The sequence below is a fragment of the Protomyctophum parallelum genome (assembly GCF_964188405.1).
Source record: "Protomyctophum parallelum genome assembly, chromosome: 9".
In the NCBI taxonomy this organism is placed as follows: Eukaryota; Metazoa; Chordata; class Actinopteri; order Myctophiformes; family Myctophidae; genus Protomyctophum; species Protomyctophum parallelum.
The window spans coordinates 18504717-18519393 of NC_139706.1; the positions used below are offsets into that span (position 1 = coordinate 18504717).

At 44.6% G+C, this 14677-nt stretch overlaps 1 protein-coding gene across 4 annotated transcripts in view; it reads left to right on the forward strand.

Annotated features, from left to right (window-relative positions):
* The window catches only part of LOC310864760 (seizure protein 6 homolog), a 125289-nt gene that overhangs the window by 38087 nt on the left and 72525 nt on the right, over nucleotides 1-14677 (forward strand). For all 4 annotated transcript variants that reach the window (XM_083773520.1, XM_083773519.1, XM_083773521.1 and 1 more), the window contains exons 2-3: nucleotides 8096-8758; nucleotides 10365-10501. In XM_083773520.1, coding sequence (XP_083629646.1) covers nucleotides 8096-8758; nucleotides 10365-10501 — 800 coding nt within the window. The remainder of the gene's footprint in view (nucleotides 1-8095; nucleotides 8759-10364; nucleotides 10502-14677) is intronic.

Consider the following 14677-nt stretch of genomic DNA (forward strand, 5'->3'; position numbering starts at 1 on the left):
CGAAGTGAGCGCAGCAAGAGACAGAGCGCGGTTTGAAACAACTTGTGGTCTAATGCCTCGATGTCAGAGTATAAGGTCTGGCCGCGGGCGTTGGCAGCCAGGCATGCAGCCCCTCCTGTTTATGGTTTATTGTAACAAAGCACATCTGTCAAGTCACTGTATACAGTACTCTGTTATCATGCAGCACTTTGAATCATTTATGCAGGCCTCAATTCTGCAGGCCTCAATTAATGCACATATACCCATTCAGTGTATCGATGCTGTCAGGTAGAAAACTTGTATGTTCTGTTTAATAAAAAATATATATATTGAAACACAAAAGATTACTTTTCAGGAAATGGAAAACAGTACCTGTGTTTGGTGTTCCAGTGGATTCAATGTAGTTATATTGGTTAAATATTTATAAAATAAAAATACAAAACAAAAACTAACGAATAAATAGAAAAAATAGCAGATCTATAGGATCACCGCACATACCATCGTGATGCATTCCGAGCTTGTAGATAAGGCATTTTCATTTTCACAACTTTTGAGCCACCCTGTCATAATTATGACAAAGTATAAAATGTATTTGTGGAAAAAAGAAACGCTCAAAATATACGAAACATACAAGGTTTCTGCCTGACAGGCAGCGATGATATGTTGCACTGCATCCGTCTAGCAAGCATTCTTTAACTCCTACCATATTCGCTGGCATCACCGAGTTATGATTCTGCCAAACAATTTACCGTTTGATAGGTGGATCTGGGCATCTCTCTTGGGGGGGGGGGGGGTGAATTCCTGGCTGTGAAAGTGACAGCTTCCAGAACCCATGCGCCGAGTCTCCCCACATCCTCACTGATGATTGCTACACTGGGAGCATGAGCTGGGCCACTGTCTCTCTCAGCGCTTATTGGCACAGCCAGTGAGCGAAATCAAATGCAATAAAAGCATGTCTGGATTAGAGCTTGTTAAGGGAGAGAAGAGCCTTTAATTGCTCCGGCTTTGTACAGCTTCACAAAAGAGCCGGCATTGCTAAGCTGTAGCTCAAGGGTGAAATGTTTGCGACAAAATCAGCAAAGACGTACAATGCGGTCGGGGGAGAAGAGAGAAAGACATTTTCCAGGAAGGGGATTTTAATGGAGTTGGCGAGAAGACGCTGTGGGATTTCAATTAGCTGCCTGCAGTGTGTTTTCTTTAATTTATTTCTATCATTATTTAAGTATGCATGAAGCAGGTGAAATGCCTCAACTTGCAATGCCGGTGGCGACGATGCACTGCTTGATTTTGTGGGACAGGCGCTAAATCTGTGTCTAAACAATCTCCCTAAACAGAGAAACGCCGCCTTGTCTTCGAGAGAGAGAAAGAGGTGTGTGTGTGTGTGTGTGTGTGTGTGTGTGTGTGTGTGTGTGTGTGTGTGTGTGTGTGTGTGTGTGTGTGTGTGTGTGTGTGTGTGTGTGTGTGTGTGTGTGTGTGTGTGTGTGTGTGTGTGTGTGTGTGCGCGCGCGCACGTGCATGTGTGTGTGCGCACGCGCACGTGCATGTGCGCATGCAGGGATTTAATGTGTTGCAGCCGAGAGCAACAGTATGCTGTTCTGGGACTCATATTTTAACATTCATTTTACTCACTTTACCACGCATGAGAGCATCTTGAGCCCAGCAGCTGCATCGATGTCAGAAACATTCACTCACCTGCCCCAAAGCAATGTTCCACATACAGGCCAAATACACGGGCCTGACACCATGGGTTATTGGAGGTTGTTTGTTCCATGTCCTCTGCTAGAGGACAGCAGATCTGCCAGCCAGCCAGTCCCCATGCAGGGCAGGCACACGGCATCACCAGTCATCTCCCTCATTCCCGGATCAATGCCTCTCCGCTGATAGGGACTAGAGTCGGCTATTGATCCACTCTGCCGCGCCTTTGTCCCTGGTTATCATAGAGACGAGAGGATGACCTTTTCCAAAGGTGATGAAGTGGAAAGGATGCTGCTTTCACAGCTTTCAGGAGAAACTAGGCCTTTGACCATCAGGCCGTCGGGCCTTCAGTCTCTACTGAGCACGATCAAGCTGAGCCCAAAGACGGATCGATAACCAGTCAACAAATGATAATGTTACATCTGTCACGAGGCTTACAGCACTCGATTATACAGCTGAATAACCGTACAAAAATATAGGATAGAACTGCATTATGCATGCATGTTGTGTGTCCTATGGCTCTGCCTGCATATGTTTTGGTCATTGCCCTCTTTAATATTTGTTTCATATTCATTTACGCCCGCACGCATGTATGTACACATGCACACACGCACAGCCGTTGTGCCACAGACCCCTTAACTAGTAACTTTAGCATTAGATTTAGTACAGAATGTACAGTATAGGAGGTTGTCAGGACATGATGTTGCTTGTCAGTGTGAGGACCTGGGTTTGAGTGTGTCACCCGTCTTGTCTCAGAAATATGATCTTAAATAGACTTAGTACAGAAGAGAGTGATGCCTATGATCTAAATAGTAATTATGCATTCTGCCAATGGGCTAACCTCTATAGCTGGTGAAATAATAGTAACACTAATGGAGCTTTTTCTTCTCTGCCAGTGCTCAGTGGTGAAATTCCAGAGGTGGATTTTACATATATATATATATATATATATATATATATATATATATATATAGTGGAGGACATTTCGCTTCAGGCAACATTAGGTTTATAAAACAGCCCTTCTGCCTTCCTATACTGCACTGATGTTGGTTGCTACTGTACTAGTTAAAATAATGTGCGTGTGGTGTGTGTATGTAGCAGTCAAGGTAAGCATGCCTTGAAACTGTATATTATATCCTCAAGACAAATGTTACCCATATGTCACACTCCGTCCTCAACAATGTCATGTCATGTCATGTCTCCGTCCCTGGCTGGCTGGGTCTGTCTGAGCACGAAAATTGCGTTTGTTTGCACAACCAAGTGTCACTGTTGCGCAGCCTAACACACACACAGACACACACACACACACACACACGCACACGCACACGCACACACAAGCCAACCCTGCAGAAGTCTGTAGATGGGTGCTACACCAGGGTTCTGCGTGCAGTACTCAGCAAGAGTACACGTGTTACCAACGAGAATAGGTATGATGGAATGCAAAGGGTGAGCCAGGAAATAGAAGCCGGGAGAATGAGACACTGCCAAAGACACCAAGAGCTGCCAGCCAGCAAGTTAGTGCTGTGGGAACCAACACACGGGCACCGGTCATGAGGATGTCCGACATTAACATAATATGTGGATGTACTCAAGAAAGACGCCACATCAAAGTGGCACTCAAGGCTCTTTGTCCTCATCTTGCACTGTATCAAGACGTGCAGAACGATGGCACAGAGTTGAAGAGAAGCTGGAGCAAAGTTCACTTTGAGGAGCTCTGCCTTTGAAAAGAGATGATGGACCCTAAAGCCGTCAGTCACTGAGTTAATGTTTCCTTTGATTCTACTGGTCAGGTACATGGTCGGCTGTGGGCTTCATTCTAGGTGGCTCTGCAGGCCAGGGCACATGAAACTATACGTGTTAGACATCACCATGTGGACATTTCTTCATTTTGCTGAGAAATACAAACCTTTTATTGTATACACAATGTCCTCACATCAGAACATTTCTTATTTAGGTTAAGAGTGCCGTCATTCCTCCCCCCCCCCCCCCCCCCCCCCCTTGAACATGATCATCAGGTACTATGATTATACTAGGAGGAAGATTTCTTTCAAAAAAGTGTGCAGAAAGTGTTAAAATTATGTTTTTATGTGGCCACACCCACCAGTTCATTAAGTATGCCTGGTTTTCACTTCGCACCACCCACCTGAACTTAAGCCTCGCCCACAGCTGTGGAATATAAGAAACCAAAAATACACAGGGAAGACATATTTGAATATTATAACCACACCTGGGGGTCTATTAGAGTAATGTTAACTCCATAGACATAGACATAGGCAAAACAGAAAGTACAAAAATCACGGCACTCCATCTTTAAAATTGGTAGGGATTAAGTTGTGATTTCACAATCAAATTCATATAAAATGTTATATTCAAATCTAGGATGTTCGTTCGGCAGCTCTATACTACATAATGTGTGAGGATTATCTCCCTGTGCCTTCCATCGTCACTTCCAGTCATCCCGGTTCTCCATACATCTGGCCAGTTCGTTGCGTCTTTCTTGAGTACATCCACATATTATGTTAATGTCGGACATCCTCATGACCGGTGCCCGTGTGTTGGTTCCCACAGCACTAACTTGCTGGCTGGCAGCTCTTGGTGTCTTTGGCAGTGTCCTTTGGCAGTGTCTCATTCTCCCGGCTTCTATTTCCTGGCTCACCCTTTGCATTCCATCATACCTATTCTCGTTGGTAACACGTGTACTCTTGCTGAGTACTGCACGCAGAACCCTGGTGTAGCACCCATCTACAGACTTCTGCAGGGTTGGCTTCAGGGTCCAGCATTCACTGCCGTATAGGAGAACAGACTTTACCGTAGAAGAAGCTGAGTTTGGTTTGACGGGGGAGGTTGGAGTTCCATACACTGGCCATGCTATTCAGGGCCCTCCATGCAAGTGCCTTCCTCACTTTAAGATCTTGCTCCGTTGAGTTGAGCCATGAGCCCATGGTACTTGAAGTCCTTGACTTCAATCTGTCTCTATGTCCTATCCTTGAGCATGAAGTCCCTCTTGTTGTCAGAGAGAGGGGATGTTATACAGTAGGTAAAAACAGGCATTCAGCCTCAGGTCAACTTTGGCGCACTCTGAATCCACTTTGTTCAAGAGCTCCTGAGCTTGTTACTGATGTCGTCCGTGTCTGTCAGGACTACTGTGGGTTGTCATCTCTCTCAACCTCCTTTGGTGTTGGGGTGAGGCCAAGATCCTGCTCTCGTCCACTGATGGCCTTGCTTAACGCATGTCCTTTCTAATATTATCTTCCTCGCCTGTCACTGTCAACTGAACACAAACACTGAAAGAACGCCACAAAAGGAACAGAGTTTAGGATAAATGTTTTGGCAATTCGCCATTAGCTGTAGCCTTAAAATGCTGTGAGACTGTGACCATTGTCACAGTCAAAATAAGTTAAAAATACACCACAATACAAAACACATGACAGAATAGGCAATACATAACATAACAACAAAACAAAAAACAACAAAAATGTGCTTCCTTATCTGTACTATTCAAATGACCCTCTATAGGGGAACCATTTCCAATTGTCTGCTATACTTAAAGACCTCAGATTGGTTGTCAGTTTGACACAGATTTTAAGGTAGTTTCACTGCTATGTCAGTAAATGATCCTTTGCCCACTTCACTATTAAAAGCAGGACAGTGTTGGTGTCATTAAAAGTGGTAAATTTGGCCTAGTATGGATTTCATTTACAGATACAATTTTGAAATCATCACATTGTACCTGTAGTATATAATTGTTTTGTTCACTAGATAGCACTTACTGTAATGCGCCCTTTCCCCAGATGTCTCATCAAGATAAACACAGCTGCAGCTGATAAAAATAATGTAATGTTTGATTTGTACCAATTTACTTACAATACATATTGACTATATTGTCTCTGGCTCTCTGGCATACCTACATTAAACAGACTCATTATTAATTTAATTGGTGAGCAGCTGTGTGAGAAGGGTCCTTGAACAATATTTAGTGTAATAGTATATATACTCTATATATACTCTAATATATTAGTATATATTAGAGTGGATGCATCTCACTGTTAATCATTCATTGTTTTATATATGTTTTTTTATAGTACTTTTTACTATTATATTATTAATTATAATTCTCCATTTTTTAATGTCAAATAAATAAACAAAATACACCCAACAAATAGCGTACTGTTCACTGATTTTAGAGAATGTATGGCACTCATATTTCACTAATGCTGGCCTTACGCTAGAGAGAGAGAGAGAGAGAGAGAGAGAACTACTGCACTAGACCATATTTGAAGCAAGGTCACACATTCAGAGAGAAATCCAAAGTCAGAGTAAAACCACACCAGTTTTTCACTCGTTTAGTGTGAATCCTAAAGTCAGAGTTGGAGATGATGTCTAATACAGTCTTTTTATTGTCCTGTTGTGCCTTTTGCTCTTGGCTCAAAAGGCGACATAATCCAACCTACACCAGTCAGCAGGGACGTGCAGAGAGTGCTAGAGAGGCAGGGGCTGAAATCCCGTAAGAGGGAACGCTTGGACAAAAAGAGCGAAAATAGCCGACCTACAAGCTCACAACGCGTCGCGCTGCGACGCATTGTGAGCTTGTAGATCTGCAACCCAGCACTCTTTATCTACTGGAGATGCGGTGTGTACGACATAGATTTCGAAACAAATTAGTTAAACGCAAAATGCTGCGTTCAAGTTCAGGAGACTTTCAATTCGTCTGAATTCTGTATGGCATGGAAAGGTAGTGGCATTTGCATTTCTCTCACCATAGTAAATGCTGCATTCATGGTCTGGAAAGGGCAGTTGTGTTTTACAGACTGGTGTAAAAGGGCAGGGGCTCAAGCCCCCTTTGAGGTCTATGTGTGCACGTGCCTGCCAGTCAGCATGCAGTAGCTGCGACAACAGCACACCAGATGTGACAGTCGTAAAAAATGTGTTATCCCTGTCAGATTCTGTTAATGCAGTTCCCCCATCTATATTGCACACATTTTGCGGACCATGATAAAAAACGGATTGTTGGCTACATGAATAGCAGAACTGTTATAGGAATCTTTAATGAGTCAGACGTCAGTTGTCTAAAATGTTTGCTAATGTATAGGTAGACCTACTAATCGAACCCGAGATGTATACTGTATTTTAAAAGCTTTGACTGAGTACCTTTCTCCCCAGGGCGGCATGTCTAGCATGTTTCAGTATGACTGACACGCAGCAACGCTGAGCACATATCTGATTTAATCCGAGCTAAGAGAGCCGAGCCTTTACAAGCCTCACCCTGCTCCGTCTATAGATTAGATATGTACATTACATTTCTGACATCTCATAGCGCCGGGGGAAAGATACAGTCAGTCAGTCAGTTCTGTTTGGTTTGAGATACTGCATCGTCGTCTCCCTTTGTAGATTCTGCAACCAATGTTGTTACTGGTGTGCCTATGAAAGCGCTGAGCCATTTCTCTGTTTGAGAGGAGAGGTGCTGGGCGAAAGTGGCGCTGCTACAATAAACTCTGATTGTTTGAAGCAGATTGCTATTAGTTGGCGGAGACGGGAGCTATTAGGGCGGAAACGAAGCATTGTTAAAGAAACATAAGCCTTCTGAAGAGGCCTCAGATTAGATCTTGCAGGTGCAGTTGGGAGGGGAGATGTGTTCTCCATGCTAGGCAAATTATATTGGCTCATCAAATCTGCTTTGGACGGAATATTAAGCCTCATTACTGTATGAGGGGGAAGGAGGAGGCTGTTGAAGTGTGCAATTTATGAGGGACGTTTAGGTTGTACTGTGCTGGGTTTCCAAAAGAGTCTTTTCAGTCCAGCAATTGGTTCGCAATCACTTCTCAGCACGGAGAGGCATTACAAAAATAAATGTGTGTGATTTGGAGGCTTTTATTGCTTCACTCTTCAAAGGTTTGGTCTGCACTTGTGAGTGGCTGCTCTGCGCCGATCTCCTATCCAGAAGCAAGAGAATAGTTTTGTACTGCCCAACAGCCCAACACATGTTTGCTGTAGGCTATAGCAATGAAGTGGTTAAAATGGAAACAGTGTCTCTGGATGCTGGTGCATTATTGTGACATGCACTTGTTCATCTGGAGATGAACAAGTCACAAACAGGGATTAAATGACCTAGTACACAGACTACTCTGGGATGACACAAGTCGCGGACGATGCAAGTTGGGAATGCACGCCACACCTGGTTATGTAATATCCGTTGTACTTCTTGCAAATCTCTATATTTTGAGTTCTAATGGAGTTCAATTGTAACATGCACTGCAGCACAAACAGTATGCCTGACACAGAACTCCATATATTGGAATAAAGGGACAGAAATCTCCATATATACGGGTACTCTGACACGGGTACAACGGGTATACTGCATACCGTTACCCACTCCGGTGCTCATTACTTCTCCGTTAAGCCTTTTCTTTCTCTCCCCATGCAGCATCTGCCTCTGAGGGCAGCCCGGGCGTCTCCATGACCCCGGGGAGCCGTGCGGAGAGCAGGGTCAGCCTGCACCCCACCACGCAGGACAGCGGCCGGAGGTTCCCCGTGGTCACCACCGCTCCGCCCCTCAACATCCCCAACCATCACCCTCTGTACAGGAACCCTCCGCCTCACCAGTCGCCCCTCGCCTCGCACGGCGTGCCGCACTACTTCGAAGACAGCGGGGGGTCGCTGGACGCTCGTCCGACTGTGTCCGGCGGTCCCTCCGATGCCTTTTCGTCCCCGCCGTCCCAGGCTCACCTTGGTGGAGAAGGGGGGACGTCGGCGAGGCATGACGGATACAACGAGAGAGGTGAAGCTGCGGACATGCTGACTACTCCCGTCATGCACACATTGGCGCCCGGTCCTCGTTCCAGCAGCACCCCCAACCCAGACACCACTGTGGGGCACCCGGAGAGGTCCGCCGCTTCCCCCTCCTCGGCCGTTACCACTGTAGTGGAAAGAGATGCAGGAAGGCCTGCAGGCCGACCCTCGCTGGAGGACCATGACGCCTCCCTGGCTCATGAAGGCATGTTGTCGGCTACATCTGTGGACGACGACACGACCACCACCACCACCACCATCACCACTACCACCATCATCACCACCATGCAGAGCCCAGGTAGGACGACACTCTTGACCCATTTAGGCCTGACGTCAAAATAAAAAGACAGTTTTCTGACATGTTTCTGTATTAGTGGTGCTCAATTAAAAAAAAATAGCAGATCTACAAGCTCATAGTGCGCCACTGAGTGGCGCGCTACGAGCTTGTAGATCTGCTATTTTTCAATAGCTAAATTATAGCATAATGTTTAAAACACAAAAAGGGGTTCCCTCCCAAAATGGGTTAATTAGGAAGGTAGGACATTCATCTGGGTCCAGCAGCTGTTAACACAGAAAGCTGTTCACAGAAAGCAATGGAGGAAGTCGCAAAGTCTGCCCATGCACGCTTCAGGCACGCACTCAGGCATGTACCACCGCAGAAAAAACATTCACAGCCCAGCGTTTAATGCTTACTACTATCACTGGGTATTATTCTTGTATTCTTGCTAATAAAATTGTAATTCCAAGTAGGCTGAAATGAACAGTTATCGTATATTACAATAAAGCTGCCTGCTACAACTCAGCTTTTTTCCCAGGTGGTTTTCATATCAGAACTCAGCTCTCATTATTATACATGTAAGTCATTGTCATAAAGCATTTTCCTCTTGCAGCGTTGCACACTCAACTAATATCCTCTATTTGCATCTCAACAAAACAGCCACAGGGTTGAAATTAATTACAATAAAATAATTGCGCCGCTTCCCCTCAATCAAGAGGTGAAGTAGGGAACCTGAGACCCTCAGAAAATGAGTTATTAAAAACTGAGATTGAGAGGAGCATCATTATTTAGACCGGCCTGTGTAATTTACGGAGGCTCTTCAAGGACAACGAGGCCACTGAAGGAAGGACCTTGATTAATTTATCTCGTCCATGAGGAGTTCCGTCACACGGTGACATTTTGTGTCATTGATAATGCCATTCGATGCGTCAGCAAGCCAGACAAAACATCTCCTGGGGACATATAGGAACTCACACAGACACACAGAGATGGAGGGTGAATGACAGCATTGGGGTGCAGTAATGATGTTGAAGTGGACACTCCCTGAGGGGAGGTGTCAAGGGGACAGAGAGGGCATTCTTTATGAGGAAGCGGTCTGGCGAAAGTTTACTTAGTTTACACCAAGCAGGCGGGGTGTGTGGGAAGGGGGGGGGGGGGGGGGGGGGGGAGAAAGGAGGCGGGGCAGATTTACCTCAAAGCAACCGCAGGCACAGAATAGTCTGTCCCCATCTGTCCCCCACAGAGCCTAGTCTGTCCCCATCTGACCCCCACAGAGCCTACAGCCCAGACGGTAGCTGGAAAACCTTGAAACACAATTATTTTGTGTGAGAATGTACATATATGTGTATAAATGTGTGTGTGGGGGCAGGGGGCGTCCATGTCTTTGCATGCACACATACATAAATATGTATGCGCATGCAGCCGATTTACGCATGCTTATTGTATTGAGCGTGTGTCTGCATAGTGCATATTAATTAAGGCACAAACACAGATTGGCAGGGTTCTTTTTTTACGAGTGTTAGCAAAGCTCTATTTGACAATACAGAATGGAGGGACTTGACACAGTGCCATTCATTGTGTTTTACAAATCTTGCCATAATTGTTTCCCATGTGTTTACTCTGCCAGTTCCCTGCCAATTCAACCTGACTGGACCAGAGGGCTACATAGAGTCCCCCCCACAGGCTACCTCCTCTGGTTTCTACTCTACATTGGACTGCACATACACTATCACTGCCTACATGGGCTACGGAGTGGAGATCCAGGTAAGAAACCGTCTGTCTCTCACTGAGTTAACAGTCCGCCCTCGCTACAATCTCTTTCCTGGCTTTTTTTGCTGTTGTTTTGTTTTATAAAGGAAAAACAAAACAAAAAAGGCGATATTTTGGGCATTTAGGTGAAGTCAAGTACAGGTGGAGGGGCCGTGGTGATGGAAGGGCAGAGTACCCGCAGTGCACTGGTCAGATAGGTTGGAAGAGGCTGAACATATTGTCAGTGGGTGTGCTGCAGGTGGATTAGGTATGGTCAGTCAAAAGGCATTTCCAGAGCATAGCAATATCGTATTGGTATTTTCCACAGTGTCACGGACACAACTTCTCCCAAAAGCAAACTGCGGGAGGTGCATTTGTCACAACAAATCTATGGCAGCTTAAGCAGACCACCAAGAGCAGATGAAGTCAAATGTGACCCAGTGCAGCAAATAGATGGTCATCCCCTGGCTGCACACTTTAGAGGAGAACAACAACAAACAAAAAGATGGATAAGTGTACTGTACAGTAGTAATCAGTAAGGCAGTTCATGTGGTTAACCCATTTTGACCTGGGAACGATTCTGCAAATGTCTTCTAAATCCTGACTGTTTTCTTGAAACATGTTACAGTGTGGTGGACGTAGATAAGTGAGGGAGTTGTGAACAGACAATCATAATGGAACACAACAATTGTTCCCCTCCTCTATTGTTGCATCGGAATGCCAGTGTAATCTCTCCACATACAAAAGGGATATTTTTCTCAGTGCAGTGTTCCACCACCACCAGGTCTGGCTAGAGATTACACAAGAAGAAAAATAATCATCTTTTGTTACATTTATTAGGCTACTAGACTTAAGGATTGCCCATATTGCTTCCAAGATAATCCGACTTCCCACACTTTCTGATATGAACATTAAGGCTAGCACTTTCAATATCACATGACACTGATCATCCCCTGTATCGCTTTTTCACCCTCATGCCATCAGGACAAAGATACATGGAAAAAGTCTGTTTTAGTAGGGGTTTTGTCCCTTCAGCCATTAAACAAACTGCCCTGTGATAGGATGGTTCTGTATACAGTGGGGACCTCATGTTTTTGTATTGTCTTGGTATTCTGTACTAGTTGTTTTGTTGTGGGTGTTGAACAGACCTGTGAAGATGAATATCCTTTATATAGATTATTAATAAATGAATAAATAAAGATTATTATTAACTGTTTAATCAGGCACGTCAAAAGGTCCTGTGGAGTGTGGACCATTAAAAACAAAATGTATTTTGTCCATCATGAAACACATTAGTGGTTATGGACATGCTATTTAGGCATTTAAATGGATTTGCATCCGCGCAGGGCAATTTGTTGACGGTTAAATCAATAGCGTGATCCTGGCCTCTGCTTGCTTGGTCTGTATGCACGTTAAAGGTGTGATTTATTGTAGCTCCAAACTTGCTTTTGGACGGAATTCCTCCTGCCCATGTGTGTCCAAATCACAGCACTGTTTAGATTGTTGAAAACAGCGTGACTTCAGTTTGCTTACAGGTCGATGTTTACAAATTAGCATTTTAATGGTAGACAGATTGGATTACCGGTAGGTTTTGTTGCGCCCTGTTTCCTCTGAATCATGAGTATACTGTATTTTCTCAAAATAATTTAAGCTGAAATATTTTGCAGATAAACCTCATGTCAACAACATAAAATAAGCTTTTATCCCAACTTATTTCAGGAAGCCAGCTTACTGTTTTCTTCAAGTTATGTTGAAAAGATAAATAGATTTTGGATTAAAAGGTCTATGAGAAAGTTTGCATTGTATTTATATGATCATCTGTGCCCATATCTCAGCCATCTTAAGTCAACACTCTTATAAACATCTTTAGGCTTGAAAGGATGAAAACTGAACACAGATGCTTCTTCTTGTATGGCGGCTGTTGAATTCTAAAGGGGCTGTTCATGTCTTAAGATGCAGCCTCTTCAGTCGCTTGTATGAGATTGGTGGGAGGCTCTGATTATATAGTACTCATGCTCCTTGTGGCAGGTGAACACCAAGAGGCTGTGGCGATCACCAGGTTCCCAATGTCACACGATCGCGTCCGTGGTTGAAACACAGACGATGAGAAGTTGCTTCTGATGATTATAGCCTCTCTACCCCACTCATATATTGAGTGTGGTTGCAAGGCGTCTGACCTTTTGAGAGGAGGCTGACGCAGTGATTTAAGCGGTGCCTTTGCCTTCTACCTGAACGCCTCCCCTACCGTCCACATGATTAACTCCCGGAGCTTTGCTTCCTGCTGCTCATAAAATATACAATGGCCATTACCCGGCTGACCTTCCAGATGCCGGGGCTAATAAATTTAGGGTAAAAAATGAATATGTGGTGCAAATCATCTTCAATGATGCATCCCAGCTGCCTCCTGTCTCCTCCACAGCAGAGAAGCGGAGACTGGACTAGAGGGGAAGATAGGGGTGGGGGGGGGGGGGGGGAGATAAGCCTGGACTAAAAAGGACAGGAAAGGAGAGAAGACTGTATTGAGAGGAGAGGAAAGGAGAAACTAAACCTGTATTGTGCAGTATACCTGCGTTTAAATAGATCCAGTTGTCTTGTCTCTCTCTCCACATCCCTCCTGGCCTCGTCTCCCCCTTTGCGTTCATTATTCAAAGTGACGGCGATGTATGGCCGCGGCCGGGTTTGCAGACGTTAATTAATTGCTTATGGATTATCTGTCTTCGGCCTTTGTTTTGTTTACGGAGCTCCTTAAGCATCCCCCCGACGAAAACGTCCTCTCAGCTTCTCTTAACTAAATTAAAGGAGTTCAGCGTCCCCAGATGGACAGGCTAAACAAATGTGGAATTGGGCTAATGTCGGACACGCATCAAAGATGTTTGATGGAGCTGGCGGGTCAATTGGTGCTGTTACGCTTAAACAGCGCAGGATTCTAATTTGTCTTATTTAGAAATCACATTAATTAATCTACTTCAAAGGTCTTTGTCGGCTTCAGAAGCCGACAGGTGATAAGAAGCAGCCTGCGCATTGCATTGAAGGAAGCATGGGCTCAGTTCGGGGCTCTCCCAGGTTGGCAGAGGGTGGAGTAGCGCCCAAGATTTCACCTTAGGCAATTAGGCACCGGGTGGAAAAATGTTTATCAAATAGCTCTGGTAGGGAAACTGAAGCAGCCTCTTCCTTATGCCTTATTGTAATTCACAGTTGATACTGTACTGTACTACTAGTGTACATAGGACTTGCAGAATGCATGATGTGAATGTGAGGACGGTTGGGAGTAGGCCTTCAGTATACTCTATTATGTGAAAATTGCCTCTGGCAGAAGAGGAGAGGGAGAAGAGAGAGTATTGTCCTGAGGTGAGCCTTATTCAATCACCTCTCCCTCGCCTGGCCACGCTTAGAAGAAATGAGAAGGAGCTCCCGGTCACAACCCTTATCTCACGACATAATAAGAGCTTGTGGCAACATGGAGTCTGCATAACATCAGCTTCCTGTTCACACTACTCCAATGGCCTTTTTGTACTACAGGGCTGTGCCGTGCTGTGCCATGAAAATCGTGGGTATACGAAACCGTTTTCCACAATAAATGTATCAGCCCACTTGATCAGCAAGCTGATTCCAACTGTGAAAAGTTTCAACCTTTCTCAGCTTGACTTGTCATCTATTGCTGACCCGTTCCAGTGGGACTGCACAGGCGGGATTTAAATTATTCTCTCCCATGATTGGACCATCAGCTGTCACAGAAAAGTATTACAGCTTAAGACATTGTACTCCCAACGTAATCGATAACAAACATCATTTTTCTCTGGTCATGTGATCCAAACGTGTGACGTATCACAGAGTGTCAGCGGAAAACCTTGTATATGTTTTAAAAGTTATCAAAGTCGGCCGATAAAACAAATAAAACATAACTTGCGAAAGTCGGGTTCAGCAGGGAAAGAGGTCTTTATCAATAAACTTAAAAATAAAGTTGTGTTTGGGAGTTCCCAAGATCCACAATTTTGTTTTTATTTAAAAAAAATAACCTTTCCACCAAATAATGAATGAATGAACAGAAATCAAACAGAAATATGAATTCCCCCGCCCCAAGACACAAGACACAAAGGTAAACAGAGAAACAGCTTGACATAACTACAACAGTACAGCATTTTTCAAGTTGAGTGCAAGGCAAGGCAGGAAAAGAGCAGGAGACATGACTCA